General features: G+C 54.0%; 1 protein-coding gene and 1 long non-coding RNA gene across 2 annotated transcripts; one reads left to right on the forward strand and one right to left on the reverse strand.

The window, feature by feature from the left end:
- Positions 1–4,780: 4,780 nt before the first annotated feature.
- Positions 4,781–9,249, reverse strand: LOC125152178 (uncharacterized). Its single transcript, XR_007147072.1, has 3 exons — positions 9,150–9,249; positions 5,543–5,671; positions 4,781–5,141 (listed from the first exon to the last, which is right to left on the reverse strand). It is a non-coding gene; the product is annotated as an uncharacterized LOC125152178 (long non-coding RNA).
- Positions 9,250–9,487: 238 nt separating this feature from the next.
- On the forward strand, positions 9,488–16,396 carry MED31 (mediator complex subunit 31). Its single transcript, XM_047833954.1, has 4 exons — positions 9,488–9,592; positions 10,286–10,363; positions 10,677–10,773; positions 15,954–16,396. The coding sequence occupies exons 1-4, from the start codon at positions 9,565–9,567 to the stop codon at positions 16,144–16,146; spliced, it is 396 nt and encodes a 131-aa protein (XP_047689910.1). The 5' UTR covers positions 9,488–9,564; the 3' UTR covers positions 16,147–16,396.
- The last annotated feature ends 749 nt before the right edge of the window (positions 16,397–17,145 follow it).

Raw genomic sequence — 17,145 nt, forward strand, 5'->3', positions numbered from 1 at the left:
GAAAGTCTGAGAAGAGAAACAGACGCTTCCCCGGGCAACAGCAGGAGTTTACAGCGTGCTCACTCTGCAGCCCCTCGAGGTCATGGCACACGTCTCGCTGGGGGGCAGAAGCCTAGGACAGAAAGTGAAACACAGAAGCGCGCACGCTGTCCGACCCCAGCGATGGCACGGCACGGCCGCAGGAGGGAAGGGCGTGGCGAGTCTGTAGGATCGAATTTCGTTGGGGATGTTTTCTCCATTTTCCGAATGTTTTATATCTGGTGTAATAACAACCGTAAAACAGCTGAGTGTTGAAAAACGTCAAATACGATGAGTAGGGAGGGGGGACCTGCCGTCCGGGCTCCCGTCCGGCTTTCGCCGGCCGTCCTCGGGGTCCGCGAGGTGACCGCGGAGACCGGGGCTCCCCCTGCCTCGGTGGCGGGCAGCGACGGGTCCCACGCCTGGAGTCAGCGATCCGCCGACCGCGGGGCTTCCCCAGACGTGTCTGCCTGAGTAGATTAGTGGTCTTCTAAAATCTTCCCAGGCGCCCGAGAAACGTCAAAGCCGTTGGAAGCAGGGCAGCCGCCGGCCCAGCTCTATCCCTGCTGCACCACGGTGCGCCCGTGGCCCCCCACCCACCTGGGGCCCAGTGGGCTTTCTGCCGGAGACGTGAGCTCTCCCTGCCATTTAGGCGGGGGGCCCCGTTGCTGCCCACACATCTGGGCTTTGGGGACCCCCTCCTGGCTCTGCTGGACCACCCATCCCCAGCTGCCAGGACACGCGGGCCCACCTGGCGAGCTGTCACGAGGGTAGGGAGCCTCCGGGGCCTCCCTGGCGAGGGTCGCTCCCTGCCGCCTCTCGGTAGGTCAGCCCAGACGAGGCCACCTGCAGAGATGAGGGGTGGGGCTGCAGAGGCCGGTGGCCAGTGTCCGGGTCTAGCTGGCAGCTTGCCTGGGACTTCCGTGAACCAGACCCGTGCCTGCCCAGTCAGCCGCTGAAGATGGACAGGATTCAGAAGCTGAAAGGCTGAGACGGACAGACAGACAGGCCTCAGAGGGAAGTGGAGCGGGAAGGACGGACGCAGAGGCTGTGACGCGGAAGACGCCCCCGGCCGAGCGCGCTCACCCTGGGGCAGACGTCTGCGGTGCCCACGACGCGCCCCTCCAAAATCAGCACACGCTGAGGAGGTGATGGCACCTCGTGCCGTCCAGACGGCGGGAAAACCATAAAATCCCCAAACACGTTGCCAGGGGCCTGTCAGCACAGCCTCGTAGGGAAGAAATCGGGCAATGCGTGTTGCCAGGGCTACTAAAACGTTTATCCCGCCTTCCGCGGTAATCCCACCGCCGGGAACGTGTGGAAAGCACAGAATTCAACCGAAAAATGGCAGACTTGTCCGTAGGAGCTGACCAGTGCAGGGACAACCCTCGTGTCCGACGTGCTCCAGTGTGGCCGCCGTGAGCGTTTTTAGAGATAGGGAATATGAAGGCGATCTGACAATGTTTAAGGATCCTTAGAATATGTGCAAACAAGCAGAAAATAGAACTACCTACACGTGAAAATTAATAATTACGTAAAGCAGCCGCCGGGACGCTGGGGCGGCCCCGCCTCTGCTGGTGAACGTGGTCTGTGCCTCCCCGCTGGCCACACAGACACTCCTGTCTTCCCCGGGGGCTTGCCCTGCTGTGCCCTGTCTGGGGCTCTCTAACCGCGAAGCCGCAGACCTCAGGCTGGTGGGGACACAGTCCCGGCCGAGCCCGCCCACCCGGCCAGCTCACCCTGGTGGCCCCACGGGGTCTGGGTGATGCCCGCTAAGTCATTCCAAGCTCACACCTCGAGGCACCAAACCGGAACAGATACGGGGGGGCTGGGTGTCGGGTTAAGAAAAGGGACGAATGGGGGCGCCTGGGTGGCTCAGTCGGTTGGGCGTCCGACTTAGGCTCAGGTCACTATCTCGCGGACACGTGAGTTCGAGCCCCGCGTTGGGCTCTGTGCTGACAGCTCAGAGCCTGGAGCCTGCTTCAGATTCTGTGTCTCCCTCTCTCTCTGGCCCTCCTCTGTTCATGGTCTGTCTCTCTTTGTCTCAAAAATAAACATTAAAAAAATTTAAAAAAAAAAAAGAAAAGAAAAGGGATGAATGAAATGGCTTTGAAGGCTCTTGCTGTTTGCAGGCGAAGCCATCTGGGTAAGCCCGCGCAAGTCCGGACTCCCAGCTACAGCGTCACGGGGCGACGGCACTTTGTCACGGACTGAGCCCTCCTGGCCTACCCGGCAGCAGGCACGGACCTGAGCCCGAATTGCCCGGCGCTCCTGGCGACCAGCACGGCCCACGGCACCGCGTAGGGACCCCGTACACGCTGGGGAGCGGGAGGGGACGGGAAGGACCGCGCGGTGGGTGAATGAACACATCCCCTCGGACAAGTGTGTCTTTATTCAGAGCCCGTCTGCCTCCAGATGCCCTTTGCCGGTGTTCCCACGAGGCTGCACCCCCCCAGCAGGCCCAGCCTGTGCCTGCCGCACGGGGGCCAGGAATGCTGGGTGACACGGCTGTGTCCACACCAACCTAACCTCGTTCGTTTGGTCCATGCGTGCTCACCGGACAAAGAGAGGCTTTAGGACGGTCCCTGCCTTTGATGGGTTTCCAGTTGCCCGGAGGCACGGGGGCAGGTCAACGAGGCAGCATCCCAGGGGGAGCCACACGGGTGCTGTGGGGGGAGGTGCAGCGGGGGCGTGGGAACACCCAGCAGGTGGGCTCGGGGGTGCGGGGAGGCCTGGGCAGGGCCTCGGGACAGGTTGCATGCCACCCGGCAGAAGGAGCGTCCGAGCGTCTGCTCAGGGTCCACCTGGGCCCCCCCTGGCCGCCCACGGAGGAGCCAGCGACCCCGCGCAGACCCATGGGGATTCAGGGGCAGCCTCGGTCTGAGTCCCAACAGCAGAGGGTCCTGAAGTCCCTCCTGACCATTCGTTCACTCGTTCATCCGTCCTTAGGGCGAACACGGTGCTGGCCTGCTCTGCACCAGGGGGCGGGAAGTCGTGACCTGCAAGCCGAGGTCCTTGTTCTTCCCATGGGGCGCACAAACTCCAGTGCTGGCTGTGTAAGTGCCGTGCACAGATCCTAAGGGCTGGGGTTGGGAGTGACGGAGGTGGGGGAGGGGGCATTTAATCAGTAAAATCAGCACGTGATCAAGCGCCTGAAGGACACCAAGGGGCAGATCGTTACCAAATCCGGGGCAGAGCGCTCAGGCATCGGCAGTGGAAAGTGCACAGGCCCTGAGGATTGGCCGAGGCCAGCGAGGTGGGAAAGGGTGGAGGGAGCCGGGACACAGGGCCAAGGCGGCGGGGAGCCCCCCGGGTCGTGGTGCTGACTCCTGGGGGGCTCCGGCTCAGGCTCAGGGTCCCGCATCTCCGCCAGGCTCCTGCCACGAGCACAAGGCCCCAGGGCTGGATCCAACAGGCTTACCCGTGTGGGGGCCCACGCCATGCCCCACCCACAGTGCCCGCTGGGTCGGACGAGGACGGGGGACAGGCCACACGACGCCGGCCCCCGTGGCCCTGTCTCCCTCCGCGGCGGCTCTGGGGAGCACGGGCTGGACAGGAGTGAGCACCAGCAGGGTGTGATGGGAGCACGGCGCTCAGCCCGCGGCCAGGCTGCGCGCCGTGTCAGAGGCGCAGAAGCACCACAAGGGTGTGAGGACGTGGGAAGGGAAGGGTGAAACGTTTCAGAAACGCACCCGTGGCTGCACTTTGCAGACGGGCCAGCAGAGAGGAAGGGGACGGTGGGGGACGGTAAACTGCACTAGTGGGGCCTGGGGCTGGCCGGGGACGGTCCCGAATCCCGGTTTTCCAAGGTGAATGTGGCTGGGGCCCAAGCCTCAATGCCAGGACCTTCCCCTGAAGTATCCAGGGGTGTTCTGACGTCCAAAGAACCCGGTCTGGGGGTAGAGGTGGGGAAGGGTCCTGCGGCAAGGCCTCGCCGGGGGAGAGGACGGCGGGCTCTCCCAAGTGGTCACCCCAAGGCAAGACAGCTGGGGTTTCTATTAACAGCTGCCACCTCGGGCCTGTTGCTTCTCGGCTAAGGTAGGGCCTCGGCCGCCCTGCGGGGATGGCCTGACCTCTGCTGTCCACTGCCTGTCATGGCACGGATGCTAAGCCGGGCGCGGCCGGACTCTGAGGGGCTCTGTAGTGGGAGGAGGCCTCGGATAGCGCTTTCCTCCAACGGGTTTGACGTGACTCCCAGTGTGAGCATGTCCCACACGGTGACAGCACACAGCACCTCCACAGGCACATCTCACCTTTACAGTGTGTGAACGCTCGGGCAGATTCCGCACTTTTCTGTGTTCACTTCGTTAATGAGAAGAATGCAGGTTGCCATCCACAGAATTGACGTCACAGTCCCAGATTTTCTTCTGGAGTTTAGTGTGCTGAATGCCCACCCTCACTTCCCAAGCTCCGGCCACAGATCCCAAACACGCAGTGAACCCCGAATGAGAAACAGGAAGAGGGTGGGGGTGCCTGGGGGGCTCAGTCGGTTAAGCGTCCAACTCTCGATTTCCACTCAGGTCATGATCTCACGGTTCGTGAGTTCGAGCCCCGCGTCCGGCTCTGTGCTGATGGCTCACAGCCTGGAGGCTGCTTGGGATTCTGGGTCTCCCTCTCCCTCTGTTCCTCCCCTGCTCACACTCTGTCTCTCAAAAAATGAATAAGTGTTAAAAAAAAAAAAGGCATTGGAATAACACTTTTAATGTACAGAGAGAGAAAGTAAGGATTCTCTGTCCAGGAAAAAACATATTTCAAACACGAGGACAAACTTACAGCTTTACTGGACACACAACACCGGGAAACCTGCACTGACAAAGGGCTTCGGGCAGGAGGGAGGAAGGTGTGAGGGGACCGAGACCCTCTGCACCCACGCGAAGGGACGGGCCTCCCGTGTCCCTGACGGTGCGAGGGAATAGGACCTTCAGAAGTTGTTATTGACATTTCTAGAAAACATCATCGAATTCGCCAGCCACGAACGCGGGGTCTGCGACGTGGGGGACACACAGGAGGACAGCAGCGGAGGCGGGGCACGGGGGCGAACCCTCCAAGGCTCCTGTGCTGCACGCCACGCACATAGCCTCCACGTGTGGGCACAGCGTGGTCCGAAACGGGCGCTGTGAACCCTGACGAAACCCGTAACGGGAAACAGAAAGAGTAAATCAGCCAACCCCGTCAATAATCACAGAAAATAGAAGCTGCCTACACATCCCGAGTTAAAGGCTGAAACGATTACGTTAGGAGAAAAAACCAAGATCCGGCTACATGATACAGCACGTCCTCCATACACGGGAAGACGGGCATTTCCTACCCATAAAGGGCCAATTTATCAACGAGACATGATGACGCTTCTGTACCTAATAACACCTTCAAAAGTGTAATGAGCTGTTTACAGAGTCTCCTGGGAATGAGAGTGTCTGGAGAATTCCATAGAAGTGTCGCTCCTGTCTCTCCTCCTCCTCTGGTTTTAGTCTCGTGCACGGTGCTCCCTGCAAATTCACCTTAGGGACACCACGCTCACACTCACCTCCACTTGGCTATGACAAGAAACCGTCCCAGGAGGCAGGAAGCAGTGGTTGTAAGGATGTCTGCTCCCAGCCAAACTGCCTTCGGCCGCTGCGGACTTCAGCTTTTCCATCTGTACCACGAAGATCGACTGTGATGGGGGGAAAATGGGGGTGGGGTGGGTTTAAACAGTGAAGTCTTTCTCTGGGCCACAGCATGCGGAAGTCCCTAGAAGCTGGGTCACGGATCCAGGGCAGGATGCCCAGAGCACAGACCAGATGCCTCACTGGTTCTTCCCGTGGCTTGTGTGACGGGGGGGGGGGGGGGGGGGGGGGGGGGGGGGGGGAAGAGGGTCCCGTTAAGGGCATTCTTTCGAGCCTTTTCCACACAGCTGACCGCGGTTATGCACATGCTGGAGTCCCTGAGCTGCCCTCAGCTTACATTTAAACGGATGGATTACGAGGACGGTGACGGGTGCTGACTCGTACTTGCTTAGTTTTCCAAACTAACCTGGTCGCCAAGAACCACAGACAGCTACCTAGCTCGATCAACCCAAGGGATTAGTAGATGGAGCCATTGACGGCGGGCGTTCTTGGCAGGGGCGGAGGGACAGCATTGCTCTCTGCTTCTTGTGCACCTGCTGGGCTCAGCCTCACATCCACGTCGCAGGTACAGAAGCTCCCACGGTGTGTGGTGGGGGGAGGGCACACAGACACGGTACACAGAAGGTGCTTCAAACATTATGACCGATAGAAACTTCTTTAACATACGGGGCATTTTATTTATTCTTTTTAAGTTTAATTAGTTTTGAGAGAGTGTGTGTGTGTGAGCGGGGGACAGGCAGAAAGGGAGACAGAGAGAATCCCAAGCAGCACAGAGCCCTACGTAGGGCTCGAACTCACGAACCGTGAGATCATGACCTGAGCTGAGATCAAGAGTCAGACGCTTAACCGATGGAGCCACCATGGTGCCCCAACACACGGGGTCATTTTAAACCTGTGGACTTGCAGATGTAAAGCAGAGTACGTGACAAATACCTTGTGATATCCTTTTCCTTCATAACTCGTGTCTTTTTTTGGATGCCATCTTGCTCTGTGTATGCCTCTCTGGGTTTCAGCTTTGAAACACGGATAAGTGAAATTGGGAAGGACAAACTTACATAAAGCCCTTTTTTTATGGCATGATCATAACAAAGAGAAGGAAGCTCCCAGAATCCCGTATCCTTTCAAGAGAACCAATCATCTGGAAATCAAGTCTTTGGCGTTTCCAGTAATCTTCCAAGCCGTCTTCCCCGTGCTACTACAAAGGGGTATGGAAGTGGTGGATGCAGAAAGGTCTAGAAGGATATGCACCAGGCTGCTGACATCAATGATTTCCAGAGGATGTAATGGAAAGGAATGATGACAAATTATTAAATTTTTCTTTACACATCATTGAATTATATTCATTTGTTACACATAACACATATCACCTTGTAATAAAAATGTCAGTAAGGAACATTGTTAAAGAAAAGCAACTACTTTGTTCATTAAAAAAAACCCCACTGATTTCTGGGGCACCCGGGTGGCTAGGTCGGTTAAGCATCCGACTTCAGCTCAGGTCATGATCTCTTGGTTCACGAGTTTGAGCCCCGCGTTGGGCTCCGTGCCGACAGCTCAGGACCTGGAGCTTACTTTGGATTCTTTGTCTCTCTCTCTCTCTACTCCTCCCCTGCTCATGCTCTCTCTGTCTCTGTCTCTCTCTCAAAAATAAGTAAACATTAAAAAATGTTTAAAAACCCCACTGATTTCTGGGCGACTGGGTAGCTCAGTTGGCTAAGCGTCTAACTTGGGTCATGATGTCGCAGTTTGTGAGTTCGAACCCTGTGTCGGGCTCTGTGCTGACAACTCGGAGCCTGGAGCCTGCTTCCGATTCTGTGTCTCCCTCTCTCTGCCCCTCCCCTGCTCACACTGTCTTCTGCTGTCTCTCAAAAATAAACAGTAAAAAAAATTTTTTTAACAAAAAAATTAAAAGAAATAAACATAAAAACCACTGATTGGGGCGCCTGCATGGCTCAGTCAGTTGAGTGCCCGACTCTTGATTTCGGCTCAGGTCATGATCTTGCGGTTCGTGAGTTCGAGCCCTGCATCGGGCTCTGCACTGGCAGCACGGAGCCTGCTTGGGATTCTTTCTCTGCCCCTCCCCTACTGGTACACTATCTCTCTCTCTCTCTCTCTCAAAATGAATATTAAAATAAATTAATTAATGAATTAAAAAAAGACACTGATTAAGAGAGTGTATATAATGCACATGGTCTGTCACGCTAAAAAGAATTAGTAAGCTCACCAAAGACTAAATTCCAAAGTCTAATTGTTAGTTTACAGCATCAGTTTCATGAGTCAGAAGCTTTAGGGTAGCCTCTGGGGTTTTACACCACCCCCCTGGCCTGAGCCCCTGAGCCCAGGGCACTGCCCCGTGATTAGATGAAGTGGTGTGGGTCATGACTCAGCACAGTGCCTGGCAATGGCCAGTGCCCGACCCCACCGCGAGGCCCTGCAGAATCAAGGTCACCTACACCTGCTAGATGGGACTGCCCACCCACCTTCCCTCCAGGGATAAATGTCACAGGAGTCACTGGCAGCAGGCAGGTAAGGTCTCCTCAAAATCAACATCTCCCTCTCTCGGAGCACCTGTCCTGACATGTGACAGAGGCCACTGCCTCTAACCCCCTCCAGCAGCAAATCCTTCTACTAAGTGGGGTGCTTCCCCCAACGGACCACGCTCTAGCCTTCTAAGCTGCTAGAATCTTCAGAATTTTCAACCTTGATACCGTTGGTATTCGGGGCTGAGTGGTTCTCTATTGTCGGGGTGGGGCGGGGTCCTGCACATTGTGGCACGTTTATTGGCATCCCTGGGCTCCACCCGCTAGATTCCAGAAGCGTCCAACCCGCACAGTTGTGACAAAAATATCTCCAGACACTGCCAAGTGTCCCCTGCGGGGCCAGAGTGCCCCCAGTGGAGAACCACTGTTACCGGTTCAGGTGGCCTTGGCCCTCCCATGAGGACCTGGGACTAGGATGACAGGTTGATATCCACACCCCCCGCCCCCGCATCCCCCGCCAAAAACAAAACCAAAAACCCAGGACATGAACCTTCGAGACCTTCCCAGGAGCAGTAGTAGCCTGTGAAAGCCAAGATTTGTCTACCATTTCAGTGCAAACTTTCTCCCTTATTGGTGGCCACCAGGAGGCTCTGGGCAAGGAAAAATTGTGGCAGGTCCCTGTGGGGCTGAGAGAGGGGAAGGGGTGTTCAGCCAGCTGGTACTCGCGAATCCATTCACGGGGCATAAAAGGAGCGGGACAGACTGGCAGGTGACAGTCACTCAGTCCCGTGGCTTTAATGCCACCCATGCACCCACGAGCTCTCAATTCGTACTTCCAACCCTCACCTGTCACGGTAGCCAGCCTCCTGCACCCCGCCGCCCCTCTGCGTCTGCGGGTATTCTGCAGGCATCTCAGACTCAACACGCCACACCTCAACTGGGTTTCCCCCCAGACCTGTCTTCCCTAGTGACCCTCATCCCAGGAACTGGCACCACCGCGCACCGGACCGCTCGAGTCATTCTTGGTTCTCTTGTTCCTCTCCCTCACCTTCCACGTCCATCAGTCATGTCAGCCCTGCCTCCAAAACACGTCCCTATCGGCCGTGTCTCCTCTAGCTCCCCCTCGGCCGGCGCCACGGCTCTGCCTCTGACCCTCTGCGAGCCGCCTCCCGAGGCTGCGCGGGGCCGGTGGGCGGGGCCTGAGAGGGACCGGAGGAGGGGCCTGCGCGGAGCCGGGGGCGGGGCCCGCGGGAGCCAGAGGAGGGGCCTGTGAGGGGCCGGGGGGCGGGGCCTGCGAAGGGCCGGGGGGCGGGGTCGCAGCCGGAGCCGGAGAGCGGGGCCTGCGCGGGGCCGCCCCCGCCCCGCATCCCACACTGCCCCGCGACCGGAAGAGGGGCCGCCGCTTCCGGAACCTGCGGGCAAATTGCTCTTGGGGCCGGTGGTGGCGGGCGGCTTTGCTCGCGATGGCCGCGGCCGTCGCTATGGAGACAGGTAAGTAGCGCTCGGGACCCTAGCAAACACAGGTGCCCCGGGCCAGACATCTCTTCCCGCTTCCCCGGGGACTCCTTTGCGGCGCAGCTCCGGCGGGGCTCCTGTCCGCGGCTCCTTCCTTCTCACCTCTGCCGTTCGGACGCCGACCCCATCGGCCTCCCGGCGAGGCCCCAGCGGCAGGACGCGCTCCTGAACCGTCCGTTCCGCCGCTGGTTTTCCGCGTCCCCGATGAGCGTGCTTAAGTGTGAGATGTCGCCCGACTGTGAGCCTTTCTGCCCCTGACATTTCTCGAACCGGCGCACGTCCCGTCGGCCCGTTTGCAGCTTGCATTCTGGACTTTCCCCGGGGTACTTAGCGGGGCTCTGAGGCGCGGTTATTACGACCTTCTCCCGCTGATCAGTCTGGAAATCTCGGGTCGTGGCTCCCGGGTGGTGGGTGTCCTGCCCCGTGGGTGCGCCTTTTGCTCTTGTCTTTAGAGGAGCGCCTCACTTGATCTTGTTGAGCAGAGCGCTCTCTGCTTCCCCCGGACTAGTGGGGAAGGGCCACCTTCCCCCACGCCCAGTTTAGGAAAACCACGCCGTGCCCTTACTTTTGCAGAAATACGTTCTCAGCGGCAGTCACGTCTTTTTCTACAAGTCAGTGTTCTAGGTGGTGACCTTTATTTTGGGTGACTTTTGCTGTATTCCGTCCTAGATGATGCTGGAAATCGACTTCGGTTTCAGTTGGAGTTGGAATTCGTGCAGTGTTTAGCCAACCCCAATTACCTTAATTGTAAGTTGTTGGGCGCCTGATGGAATTGAGTACCTGTTAACATCTCTGACAAGAAGAATTGCAGTTCGTAATAATGTCTACTTTTATGTATGTTCAGTTCAGTGGGATCACTACTACACTTAAACGGGTGCGTGTGTGTGTGTGTGTGTGTGTGTGTGTGTGTGTCTGAACGGACTGGGACTTATGTTCTGAATTCAGTGTGTGGTGGTGGTGGGGATTTACATACGTAGATTCTGTATGCTAGGGGTCATCGATCGGTCCTTCCAGGATTGGTTTGCTCTACAGATATATTTTTTGTTTTTATGCCTTTCAGTTCTTGCCCAAAGAGGTTACTTCAAAGACAAAGCTTTTGTTAATTATCTTAAGTACTTGCTTTACTGGAAAGAACCAGAATATGCCAAGTATCTAAAGTAAGTTTAATTTTTACAGTCCTAAATGTGTATGTAGTGTATTATATTCCAAGACACTGACATTTAACAGACTTTGTAGTTTCACATTGGAAAAACTGTATTTTGAACCCCTCTACGTCTTTAGTTTCTCCGCCTCATCTCTAAGTTGGGTTACTGTGCGATCTCACTGCTCATCCCTGCCTCTCTTACCCTCATCCTGTGTCCTCCCGCCTCCAAGCCAAAGGAAGCAAAATAATTTTCTACACAGAAGCCATCTTGCTCTTTCAAAAATGTTACGACAGGACACTTTGCTGCTTAGAGCCTGTCAGTGCCCTCCCATCCCATGCAGAACAGAGTTCCTTCTCTTTACCTGGGCTCAGGCTCTGTGTGACCTAGCTCTGTCTTGTCTGACTGTACTTGTACTGGTCACCCCATCTCTCTGCGTTTCCGACCCTAACGAACCCACAGTCTTTAAATGCAATGGCATAGTCGTCGGCTGAAAACTGAAGAACATAGGGCACTTATCAGCAAGATTTTCTGGAGGGGGTGACCTTATCTGATTCTTATTACGGCCACATCTCAGATACTGTGGGTTTGTTCCAGACCCTAACCCTGCCGTAAAGCAAGCCAAATGAATTTTTCGGTTTCCCAGTGTATAAAGCTTATGTTCACACAATACTGCAGGCTATTAAGTGTGCAATAGTGTTTAAAAAAAAAAAAAGGTAGATATTTTAATAAAAAAATATATTGTTAAAAAATGCTAACCATCATCTAAGCTTTTAGGAAGTCATGATCACAGATCACCATAACAAATATAATAATAATGAAAAGTTTAAAATGTGAGAATTATTAAAATGCGACACAGGGACATGAGGTAAGCAAATGCTGTTGGAAAAATGGTGCGGGCAGACTTGCTTGATGAAGGGTTGCCACAAACCTTTAGTTTGTAAAAGAAAAAAAAGGCAGTATGTCTGTAGCTATTGTCTTTCTTTAGAGCGCATATGTGCAAGAATTGTGTTCTTTAAACCTTGAACTCGGGCCTTTTCTTTGTCTAACTAGGTAGTCAGAAGGCAATGGTGAAACTTGTCTTTTTTTTTTCCCTTGTCTTTTTCTTTAAAAAGAATTTTTTTTTAATATTTGTTTTGAGAGACAGGGCGAGAGCATGAGTGGGGGAGGGGCGGAGAGAGAGAGAGGGAGACACAGAATCCGAAGCAGGCTCCAGGCTCTGAGCCGTCAGCACGGAGCCCGATGCTGGGCTCGAACCCACGAACCGCGAGGTCATGACCTGAGCCGAAGTCAGACGCTCAACCGACTGAGCCACCCAGGCGCCCTTCTTGTCTTTTTCTTTTTTAAACAAACACATTTGAGAGGGAAATGACTCAAACTTGTACTTTATCCAACTCACTTTTTTGATCTGTGTCTAATAACTGGTTTTTGAAGCCCGCATCTCTCTGCCTGCAGGACCCCTTTGCTCCCTTACTGGTCCTTTTTAAACAGCCACTTATTTAATAATCACAGTGAAGACTTTACTAGGTGGTGTGTGTACGTAGACTTGGAGACTCTGTGTGGACACAGGGCCACAGGCACGGGGAGTTCTGTGTCCCCCCAGTGTTGGCGGGATGGCCGGCTGCGCTCTGGAGGGCTCCAGGGAGGGCCTGTTGCTCTGTTTAGGGACAGCCGGTTCCCTTGCTAGCTGCATGACGGGAAGTGTTTCCTTTTATTGGGCTATGATGCCCCGGTGTGCAGCTTCAACCCAGATCTCCAGTTTTGCCCCTGAGTCAATCCGGAACCCGTCTGTGACCCCTTGAGGCAACTGCCCTTCAGATGTTTGCATTCAAGAGAGGTTGCAGGCTAACCTCTGTGGGCGTGTGTCATCAGTCGCAGGAGGCTTTTGTTTAAGAGTTGTTGACCTTAAAGGTCGGAGAGTTTCGTATAATAATCCAGACTTGTAGTTACTCCCTAAATCTGGAGGGTCTGCTCACCGCGGGGCTTCCCCCTTCCATGTTGGGGCTGGCTCACCTGAGGGGCGGCCGCCGCGTGCAGACCCTGGCACCGCTCGTCCTGCTTCCCTGGTAGCCGGTACCCGCCCCTGCGACGTAGCCCTTACCCATGCTTTCTCAGCCACTGTCAGCTGTTTCTCACGCGCCCTCCCTGGGGTATTTTGCAACCGTGCCCTCCGCTGTTCTGCCAGGAGCTAGACACAGGCCTTCGGGTTCAGTCAGGGTGCGGTGGACCAGCCACACTTCTTCAGGTGGACGTTACGCTCCAGTAAGTGTAACTTGAGTTCCTGTTACTTTTTCATGGGGGGAGGGGGGGCAGGGATTCACATCGCCGACTCGATGAGAGCTTTATGCCAACTCCAACTCCTCTGTTCTTGTTTTCATCAGTGCTGTTAACTGAGTTCTCCGTTTATGCCTCATTTACTTTTCCGAAATCTAAAGGGGCAACTTTCCTTTGGTACCTCTTAACTTCCTCTTGTCGGTTAAGGCCAGAGTTGTAGCCTGTGAAAATACTCTGAGCGTTGTCTTTACAAGTTTGAGAGATGATCACTGCGTGTCCGAGTTCCGTTTATTGACCGAATGCCACCTGAGACCACTTTCTTGGTTGTCACGGTGGTTTAGGTTACAGGTGAGGAAGCTAAAGCTGCCCGAGGTTGAGAGCCTGGTCCAAGGCCAGCCAGCTGGTGAGTGGCGGGGCTGGTATTCAAACCCAGGTCTCTCCCCATCCTGATGCGCTTCAGACCCAGGTCTTTCCCCGTCCTGATGCCCTTCACACCCAGGTCTTTCCCCGTCCTGATGCCTGCATGAGAAGGAAAGAGGTTGGGTGTGAGCAAGGCATTCAGGCTCAGGCACCAACAGCTACAAGCAGCTGTGTCTTTGGAGTGCCGATAGCATACCGATGTTGTCTCGGAAGGACAGCAGTGGGGTTGCGCCCTGCTCCTCAGCGTGGTCCCCAGACCAGCAGCCCTGCTGTCACTTGGGAGCCTGTTAGAGATGCAGAACCCAGGCCCCCACCTCAGACCTGCTGAATCAGAGTCTGCGTTCAGGGAGTGATTTACGTGCACATGAAGACGTGGGAAGCACCCCGCGGTATATATGGTTTTCATCCTTCCGTCCTGTCTATGCCGCCTGCACAAGTCTGGCTCCGAAGTCTCTTACAGTTGAAGGTTTTTTAACGGACTCAGATCTCATGTCTTTTCTATTTGAAATAATTTCACTTATGAAATAGCTGCAAAAATCATAAAGAGAATTCCTATATATTCTTCACCCAGATATTTTAAATGTTAACATTTTCTGTAACCACAGGACAGTGATCAAAATCTGAACATTAACATTAACATATTATCTAGTCTGCAGACTTCATTCTGATTTTGTCCACTGTTTCATTAATGACCTGTGTCTGGGACGGTATCCAGTCTAAGTTCCTGTGCTATATTTTGTATTTATGCCTCCTTAAGTCTTTAATCTTGAGTTTCTTGCTCCTTCCCCCTGCACTCCCCACCTCTGCCCCCCCCCCCAACTGTGACCCGGAAGTGATTTTCTAAACTTCTTGGTATATATCCTGTCAGGAGTTGCAGGAAGTCAATTTGACCTGCTACTAGTGATGTTAATTTTGGCCACTTGGTTGAGGCAGGTGGTAACTGCCCGGTTTTACCACATCAAGTTACTAGTTTTCCTTTTGTATTTAATAAGTGTCTTGCGAGGAAATGCTTCGAGACTGTGTACATACTTTGTTTCGTGTCATACTTAGTCTGTTGATGCCTGCCCAAAGCAGTTTTTACTTGGTTTTCTAATTCTGTCACTTTCTACGTTTATCAGTTGTGGTTTAGGTATGAGGATGAATCATTCCTCTTTTCCCTATTTATTCTTTTTTTTTTTAATTTTTTTTTAACGTTTTATTTATTTTTGAGACAGAGAGAGACAGAGCATGAACGGGGGAGGGGCAGAGAGAGAGGGAGACACAGAATCGGAAACAGGCTCCAGGCTCTGAGCCATCAGCCCAGAGCCTGACGCGGGGCTCGAACTCACAGACCGCGAGATCGTGACCTGGCTGAAGTCGGACGCTTAACCGACTGCGCCACCCAGGCGACCCCCTATTTATTCATTTAAAAGAGTCACATCAATATGGACTCCTGGATTCTTATTTTTTGGATTATAATTGTGTTTTCTTGTAATGGTTCCAGATTTGGCCACCAGGAGCCCCTTTGGGTTGCCTCCTGAGTCCTTGTGACTCATCCCCACGATTTTCTGGGCACTCCTCTTTCTGGCACTACATAACATTCCCGGCTCATCTTGTACCTTCCCTGCCTTGGCCCTGGAGCCAGCCATCTCGCCAGGGCCCTGGAAAATGGTGTTTCACAATCCATCATCTGAGTGTGCTTGTTGGTACCAGTGTCATTGCTGCTAGGCCCTCTCAGGACACACAGCTAAGAAGTGTGTGTGTGTGTGTGTGTGTGTGTGTGTGTGTGTGTGTGTGTGTGTACGTACGTGTGTGTACGTACTTCTAATCCCTGTCTGTTTCTGTGTCTCTATATTAAAAGCCAGGAGTTCATACTGATGTTTCCAGTTGCAGCTCCTTAACACAGGGTCCCTCCCAGCCTCCCCACCCCGCCACCCTCGTGTGTAACAACTTTCCTACCAGTCAGAGATCTGGCTCTCTTTATCTCAGGTGTGCTGACGTACTCAGTTGCTCAGTCTCAGAGTACCTGTGAAGCAATTCCAGAACTGTTCCGTCCCTGTGGAAAGTAGGGTGCAGGGCTCGCGCGTAGTTATTTCTGAAACGGAGTCGGTTTTGAATAAAACTTGTCTTTCTCCCTACTGATGGAAAACCGGTAGTTATCAACTATAAACAGGTAATTACTAAAATAAAAAGTGTTTGTGGTCCTCACCTTGGACACCACCACAGAACTGAATGATTGCCCCCAAAGTTTGACTCTGCTTACCAGCTCCCGGGTAGTGTTGGGCGGGCTATTCGGTCTTTCTGAACTTAAGTTTTTTTCCCTTTGGAAACTTTTGCTTCATGCTGACTTTTGATGAGCGGCTTCTTTGCAGAAACAGGAAAAACAGAACCTGTACTACCAAAGTGAACGAATGTTCTAGAAATGGTAGGCTACGACATCAGTTTTGAGCGAGAAACTGAGTTGGAGCCTGGCGCGATTGACCTAGACCGTGCCGGTCGTTAACTTGTCCACTCGCACCCAGGTACCCACAGTGTCTGCACATGCTCGAGCTGCTTCAGTACGAGCACTTCCGCAAGGAGCTGGTGAACGCTCAGTGCGCCAAGTTTATCGACGAGCAGCAGATTCTGCACTGGCAGCACTATTCCCGGAAGCGGATGCGCCTTCAGCAAGCCCTGGCGGAGCAGCAGCAGCAGAATAACGCAGCGGGAAAGTGAGAGCCGGGTCCAGGACTGGCTTCTGGGACGCGTCCATACTGCTCTCGTGCAGAGAACACAGAGACTCTCCTGGCTGCCTTCCCTGGGGCAGCGCCTAGAACTGTAGTGTACTGTTTAACGCAGCTAACTTTTTGCTAATAGGTTACTTCTGTCCAACCAGAATTGTTCTCCTTTGGTTTCCCTGTGGATTTGTAAGTTATTGTTAGTACTTGACCAACTGAATAAACACAGAAACGTTAGGTGCTTTAAACCAGCTTAAGGAGTCGTGGGGAGGGGGGCAAGGGGAGGGCCACCAAATGTCCCAAACTCTAATAAGCCTAGCTCTGTACCTTACACGTGGTGGGGCCTGGGCAAGTCCGTCTCCCTCCTTCTTACTGTCCGTCTGAACATTACCCTGCCTACCCTCTGTCTACAGAATGAGGGGAATAGAGTGAATGATTTCTTTTTTTTTTTTTTATTTTAAATGTTTGTTTATTTTTGAGACAGAGAGACAGAGCATGAACGGGGGAGGGGCAGAGAGAGAGGGAGACACAGAATCGGAAGCAGGCTCCAGGCTCCGAGCCATCAGTCCAGAGCCTGACGCGGGGCTCGAACTCACGGACCGCGAGATCGTGACCTGAGCCGAAGTCAGACGCCTAACCGAATGAGCCACCCAGGCGCCCCTGTGAATGATTTCTTTAAATCAGAGCAGGAACCGCAGAAAGGTTCTTAAACTCTGCCCAAAAGGAGGACTTATCCGTATCCCCACTTGCTTTGCAAGAGGGCTTAAAGGAACAGGCGGCGTGTCACTGACCCGGTGACCGGAAGGAGAAGGTTGTTGGTTAATTTCTCATTGCGCCCTTGGACCTTGGACTAGAATAAAGATGAGGAGCCTCAAATACTTGTGATCATCCAGCACAGCTGACGTTTCCGTGGCCGGTACTACACCCCAGGGCCACGTTACCTGCCTTGTCCTGCTCTCGTGTCACTTGCAGAACCACCCGCGTCCATAGAGGAGGA

Source organism: Prionailurus viverrinus, chromosome E1, assembly GCF_022837055.1.
Source record: "Prionailurus viverrinus isolate Anna chromosome E1, UM_Priviv_1.0, whole genome shotgun sequence".
In the NCBI taxonomy this organism is placed as follows: Eukaryota; Metazoa; Chordata; class Mammalia; order Carnivora; family Felidae; genus Prionailurus; species Prionailurus viverrinus.

Bases quoted from the DNA above. Each gene is read 5' to 3' on its own strand.
- MED31 (XM_047833954.1), top strand. From the start codon at position 9,565: ATGGCCGCGGCCGTCGCTATGGAGACAG. The intron at 10,364-10,676 runs GTAAGTTGTTGG...TATGCCTTTCAG, and splicing joins CAACCCCAATTACCTTAATT to TTCTTGCCCAAAGAGGTTAC. The intron at 10,774-15,953 runs GTAAGTTTAATT...ACTCGCACCCAG, and splicing joins GAATATGCCAAGTATCTAAA to GTACCCACAGTGTCTGCACA.